General features: G+C 37.0%; 1 protein-coding gene across 1 annotated transcript; it reads left to right on the forward strand.

The window, feature by feature from the left end:
• Nucleotides 1-4,692, forward strand: LOC306878913 (ras-like protein family member 11A-like). Its single transcript, XM_079431510.1, has 4 exons — nucleotides 1-483; nucleotides 818-874; nucleotides 1,085-1,167; nucleotides 2,799-4,692. Exons 1-4 carry the CDS (start codon nucleotides 333-335, stop codon nucleotides 3,261-3,263), a joined length of 756 nt encoding a protein of 251 aa, XP_079287636.1. The 5' UTR covers nucleotides 1-332; the 3' UTR covers nucleotides 3,264-4,692.
• The last annotated feature ends 2,737 nt before the right edge of the window (nucleotides 4,693-7,429 follow it).

Below are 7,429 nucleotides of genomic sequence, written 5' to 3' on the forward strand. Positions count from 1 at the left end.
GCTGAAGGCGCAGTTGCGGTCTTTGGAAAGAGATCTTGCAGTCAGGAACTGCGAGTTGTGAACGGTTCAATTCTGCTTTGTTAGGCTATATTAGTTACTTCATTAGAGGGCCGGTATGCAGAATTAACATTCATGTCGTGCAGAAGTGGAGCCAGCGTTTGGGGTGCACTGGATTGCATTTATTTACAACAGTCTATGAAGACCTCTGTCTGCCAAACGAGAAGGCGTTATGAGGAGGACACCTAATGTGTGCAGCGGGCTCATATAGCGCGAGAACGCGGAGGAAAAGAGATGCATTTCTAGGCAGCCGAATGATAATTACAGCTTTCTAAATGCGTCTCCTCATCGAACAGCCAAGAACAATGAGCAGTGGCTCTAGCAACTTTCTGCTAGTTCCTATACCGGAGTATCCTGTACTAGACTGCGTGCCAAACAAAAACGTCAAAATAGTTGTTCTTGGTGCAAGCAATGTCGGAAAAACAGGTAAATATATCAAACAATGTGGCTTTTAATATGTATAAGTAATCTAACTAATTTTACTTTATGCCATAATATATTTTTTATTATATTATTCTAATGGCACTTTGGTGATTTAATGTTTATACAGTTTATTCTGTTGAAAGTCGTTAATAAAGACGCATGTTTCTAATCCACATCTCCAACATCATCGAAAAAAACGATGATGTTGGAGATATTTAAGATAGTTTAAGGCCAGGGTGCGACATGCACTGAACACTGCAGAATTGTGCACGAGCTGTGTGACACTGCTTATGCCTATTATGCTGATACAAAGTTTCCATTTGGTTTTAATTTTCAGCTCTGATTGTACGATTTCTTACTAAGAGATTCATAGGAGACTATGAAGCCAACACAGGTAAACATTGTAATGAAAATATGCTACTATGATCCTATGAACTGTAAAAATGTTTTCTTCATTATGACATTTTCAGCCCGTTTTACTGGTTACAATCATTTCTGTTATTCGTAATAAACTTTATCAGATTTTCAGCATTTTACACTGAAAATACACTGACTCTTATCATTTTAGTAAGTGGATTTTTGTTCTCTTTTTCAACATTTCTAGGAGCCTTGTATTCAAGGAAGATTAATTTGGATGGGGAGCAAGTTTCTTTACAAGTGCAGGACACTCCATGTGTTTCACTGCAGGTATCGCCAAATCACATTCCTAACACTTCCTTCTGTCGTTCAGCTAAACCTTCATCAAAAATAGTGTGCCCATGGCGTATTATCACAGTCATTTAGATCACTCAGTCATCGCCTGTGGGATTCCTGCTTGCTTCAGATGAACTGTGGGGAATATTAGTTCAAACATTTGGCCAGTAAACAAAGTATGCAGCGCAGGGGAGATAAAGAGGGTGTGTTCAGCCATAAGCTCATTAGTCTGACTCATGTGTACTGAAGGGCTCTCTTCAACTGAATGAATCTGATCCTGGCTCAAGTGCAGTGTATAGGTGTTATAATGATTGAGAATTTACTTCTTAGTTGTTATGTTAGTACTAACTTATTGGTAGTCACCCCTATTATTGTTAAAAAATATATATATATTATATCAGCAGTCATTAAAATATTATATTTCATATTATAGTCTTTTTTCCTTTACAGTAAAATTATCAGTTCATTTACAAAATAATGTCATTTATTTATTTATACACACACACACTACTGGTCAAACATTTGGAGTCATTATGATTTTATATATATATATATATATATATATATATATATATTATTTTTTTAAAGAAGACTCTTATGCTCACCAAGGCTGATTTTATTTGGTTAAAAATACAGAAAAAACTGTGATATTGTGAAATATTATTACTATTTAAAATAACAATTTTTTTATTTGACTATATTTTAAAATGCAATTTATTCCTATGTTGGCAAAGCTGATTTTTTAGCAGCCATTACTCCAGTCTTCATTGTCACACGATTCTTCAGAAATCGGTGCTCAGAAATGATTTGGTACTCAAGAAACATTTCTTCTTATTCTTATCAGTGTTGAATACAGTTTTTGCTACTTAATTTTTTGTGGAAACCTTGATACACTGTTATTCAAATATAAATATGTTTATTCAGCAAGGACACATTAAACGGATCAAAAGTGACAGTAAATACATTTTATAAAAGATTTCAATTTGAACTTTCTATTTGTCAAAGAATCTTGAAAAAACAGTTCATCGCAGTTCCACAAAATATTAAGCAGCAACAATCATTTTCAGTATTGATAATAAAATGTTTGTTGCTTATTAGTTATTTCTTACAAAATTTGGTGTAGAAACCATTTTTGGTAACACTTTATTTTAAGGTGTCTTTGTAACACGAGTTACATGTACTTACTATTATAATAACAATTAATTATGTATAATTACATGCAAGTAACCCTAAGCCAAACCCTAATACTAACACTAACCATATAGTAGCCTACGTGTTGTTAAGTAATATTATTCAGCAGGGGCGCCACTATGGTTTGTGGGCTCCCTGAACAGCATATTTACTCAGGCCCCTGTGTCCCGGGGGAGGGGTGGGTGTATGTGGTCCCCCCTCTCGGCAGAAATCTTGATAGAAATCGCGTTCCGCGTTCTCTGCGGTAAAAGAATATGTGGCAGGGGGGTGGGGTGTTTGGTGGGTTAGTTACCCAGTGCTCCTGTAACACTGTAACACTGTAACAATGACACCTTAAAAGAAAGTGCAATGCAATTTTCACCCAGAAATTGCTTGTAAATTTCATAAACAATGTTATATAAAATAGAATAAAAACAGCAGTTTTCTCATTCCAGGATGATGCAGAGGGCCTTTACTGTCAAGAGCAGATCAACCGCTCCATTTACTGGGCAGATGGTTATGTGCTCGTCTTCTCCATCACTGACCTCAACAGCTATCGTACCATCCAGCCTCTCTACCAACATGTGCGGCGAATCCATCCCAGCGGCAACATCCCTGTTATCATCGTGGGAAACAAGAGCGACCTGCTCCGCGCCCGGCAGGTCCCGGATCACGAGGGCAAGGCGCTGGCTGATGAATTGGGAGGACCCTACTTTGAGGCTTCGGCCAGGGAGAACCATGAGAGCGTCCAGGCTGGTTTTCTGTACTTATGTCAGGAGGTAAGCCGAGTACTGGCAGGAGGAAATGGGGAGAAGAGAAAAGGTGGACTACACCTTGCCAGACCAAAGAGCCCAAACATGCAAGAGTTGAAGAGAAGGTTCCGGCAAGTCTTGTCTTCCAAGGTCAAGTCAGCAACTTGATACGATTGACGAATGTGACTGTATAGGATTCAGAAAGTGTTAACAAAATGCTGTTGCGTAAGTGATTGTGAAATGAAAACACAATCAAAAAAACAATGAAACTTGCCAGCTGATTTTGCAAGTATAGAAGATGAGCAGTGAGATCACTGTGCTCTGGATGAACTGTAACATGGGACTCCTGGCACTGAACTTCTAATGGTTTTAAGGCCAAAAAGTCTTGTTTTTCTTTAATTCTTTAGCTGCTATTATGCAAATGTTTCCTGGTTTTCCAGGATTATGATTAATTTCTCAAATTCAATGGTTTAATAGTGAATTTCTTTCATTTATAAATGAGGATTATAAATTAATTTCCTTAATCTGTTTTAATGTGAAGCAAGGATAAAAATATTATTTTTGACCAAGGCCATTTATTACGTATATTGAAAGTAACAAAGTAAAACAAACATACTTAAGGGCCATTTATTGGACACATAAGATGATTGCAGTCTATTCCTAAAATTCTCATGTGACTGGAGCAGTTTTACAAAATGCTGTTCTAGGATTATCCCAACTTTTCCTGACAGTGAGAGACATAATCCAGCTATGTTGTTTATAATCGTGGGAGGAAGAGGTTGTTGACTGGTGGTTCCCATGACATTTGACCTACTTACACTGTGTCAAGGATTCGAGTGTTCTGTGGAGGTTCATAAAGGGTCTCCTTCGCTTTTCCTTCCAGATGTCCCACTCGCCCACTCAAATGGACATTTGTTTATCTTGCTGCACAGATGAAGTAGCATTCCTCTGAAGCAGGTCTAGAGATTCCTGGACTAAACTATTGGGCATGCACCCAGTTAGTCATTGACCTCTAACCTATCACCTCTGATATAGCCTACCATTTTCCTCTCTTCACCCAATGTCCTAAATGAAAAGCAGATTCAGTATGTGACTAGCCTTGAATTCTCAGCTCTCAAGAAAGTGAGAGCATGTCCATTTCCTTATATTTTGACAAAGTAAAAGACTGGTAAAATATACAATATATGCTGTGGTGGTTTGATTTATTTCTCAACAAGCCTTTGCCTTCTCTATCTTTTACATGAACCCACAATATTTTCAAAGACTTTCTTGTGTCAACATGTCAATTTCATTTCAACTGAATTTTTCTCATATTCTAAAATCGTTGCAAACTAGAGAACTCTCAGAACTTGCTGGTTCATTGTGTTACAAGTCCACTAAACTATTACCAGATTTTTAAGCTGTTGTTAAACATTAGGATTTTTTAAAACTCCTTTGTCATTGTAAATGTGCAAATCTAATTCAGCTGTGGGTATCGAAATGTTCCAGAATAATAGTAGTTTCACAAGTATTTCTGATCAAGAACATTATTTCTGTAAACATTGACACTGTTATGGTGTGGCTCTGATATGATGTGTATAAATATTATTGTACTGTGTGTGTTTTTGTTGTTTTGTTTTTATGTTTAATTGTGATTATGATACCTGCCAAGGGACCGCGGATGAAAACTAGCCATTGGCTAAATTCGGTACAATGCATGAAATGGAAACATTTATGTTAAAATTGTACATGGTTCCTTTTCAAATAATTTTTAATAAAAAAAAAAAGAAAGAAAGAAAGGCTTTAAAGGAACACTCCACTTTTTTGAAAATAGGCTCATTTTCCAACTCCCCAAGAGTAAAACAGTTGAGTTTTACCGTTTTCAAATCCATTCAGAATGCAATCCCGTCAGTCTTAGTACATGATGTAACTACAGAAGAGTCAAGTTTTAAACAGGAAAATTATCGAAACTCTTTGCTCATTTTTGAGCGAGATGCTAACGGTCTAATCAGATTCAATGATCTATGCTAAGCTAAGCTAAAAGTGCTATCGCCAGACCCAGAGATCGGCAGAATGGATTCAAAAACGGTAAAACTCAACAGTTTAACTCTTGGGGAGTTAGAAAATTAGCCTATTTTCAAAAAAGTGGAGTGTTCCTTTAAAAGAACTTAAATATGTATAGACATTTGTGCCATAAAATAGAACTAGATTACGCTTGGTCAGTTACTTGATACAACAACACAATAATTCAATAATTACACTGACATACACTGAGACTTCTGACAGAAAATATCCAACAGATGTAGATAGTTCACTGTAAAAAAAGAGATTTCCTCATCAAGCATAAGACAATGTTGTGTACACAATTATTACGCAGCTCTAAAATACCAGATTCTGATTGATCAGTCCTGTTGCGCCATTCAGCGATAAGCTATTACTTAAAATTCGATGTTATTCATGAAGACGTCGTATTATTCCACTTATTTGAGGAAATGAATCCATCTACTTTCATGTCTCTTGTATCACTGCGAGACTTGTGCTTTCTCTTGTTTCATAGAGAAAGCAACTGGTGCCATCTTGCTCTTAACTATCGAGTGTAGATGGTTGATTGTTTTGTACATAATGTTTGTTTTCTTCATGGAAGAGGTATACAGGTAAATAGTTAAAATTCTACAATATTTAAACTCAAATTTCATGTACGTATTTCAGTATTTGTTTGGTAAATAAACTTACTTAGAAAATAACATACATTTGAATAAGTGCTTGCCACACCATTTTAAGACAGTTAATGAATGTTACCTGGCCTGACCTTAACATTTAAGTAGGGCTAATTACAAAAATCAGAGGGATCTGGTGCTGGATTTGACCACAAGCCTGAATCAGTGGCGCCTCTGCTTTGCACAAGACAGATTTAATAAACCATCTCTCTGACATTACAATTATGAATGGCTTCCTGTTGCTACTATGGCCTGCAAAAACTGAGAAAGATGGGACTTATGCTGTCCTCTGACTCATGAGGAGTATGAGCTAGTGTTTGTCCTAATTATGGTTAATTTGGGAAAGCTGGTCAATGAAGTTTGAATTCTCAGCAGAGTGTTATTAGAGGAGAAACAGCTGTGACGTGAAATGGTTAGAGACATTTTTTTCCCCATCTGACCTCATTACGTTATCACAGCCACAGGAAGCATGACCAAAACCATTCCCAAAGGACGACTGGGGGTGGAAAGAGGGAAAAAAATAGAAAGAGAAAGGAAAAAAGGCAGGAAGCTAGAGGGAGAGAAAGAAAGAGAGCTATTATTGAGAATAGAAAAAGACAGAGAGAAGGAATCATCCAACCGATCCTTTCATAGTGACAAACACCAGTGAGGTTTGAGACCTGCTAGTTTCTGTCAGGAGAACCTCTGTGAAGACTGACTGCAGTATTAACACATCAAATCACTTCCATCATTTACACTGAACTTTGAATACAGGGATGTACATTCACATCTGTTCAGTTTTGGAAAGAACACCAAGGGAGTGATTCATGTGCAGCTGAACTACTCTTCAAGATTCACCCTAGTAATGTGTGGTTTAGTCAATGAACAATATCTCTAAACATTTTGTGTTCAACATGTTTCTGTCCTTATCTGGCATTTTCTTGATGTTCTAGCTCTTTCAAAGATAAAAGAGGTGAGAATCTCTTTCAGATTTTGCACGGTACTCTCAAGATTCACTAAAAGCTCTCAAAAGTCTGGAGAAATTACCATTATAATAAACATAACATTCTGAGAGAAAAGTGAAGAACAGGATGCACCTGGTCAAATAAAATGGCCTCATATTCCTATATACCATCATACAGAGCGGTCATTGGATCTAATGGCTCCCGCGAGATGGCTGTCCATATGATTACGGATCACCCACCATGTCTAACAGCTGGCTTTGTTCAAACTTGAACCATCTGGATGCAAAGCAGTTTACTTTATAGGTTATAGGTTATGCTTCACAGCATGTTGGCTTTGAATAATAATAGTCTCCAAAAATCAGCCTTGGTCAGAGAGTTGCAGATTCAGTTTGTAGGCTACTCATTTTTGTCTGGTATTTAGTAGCTGTCCTCTGATGCAGTGGCATCCAAGAACGTTGTCAGAACTTTGAATAATGTTCTGTGAAGAGTTTGGTTCCAAAACGAGATAAACACCATTAAAACAAAAACGAGTTTCCACCAAAATCAGTATTGTATCTGGTCGGTATTGAAAAGTCTATTTTTAATTTTATGCAAAATGCGATATTTGTCGTGTTATTCTGTCATGTTTTCTCTCTTTTTTCCCCAAACCGCGACAAACGCCAGTTTCCTTTCTCTGCAGAATGCGATATATCCG

This window comes from Barbus barbus (assembly GCF_936440315.1).
Source record: "Barbus barbus genome assembly, chromosome: 2".
NCBI classification, from domain to species: domain Eukaryota; kingdom Metazoa; phylum Chordata; class Actinopteri; order Cypriniformes; family Cyprinidae; genus Barbus; species Barbus barbus.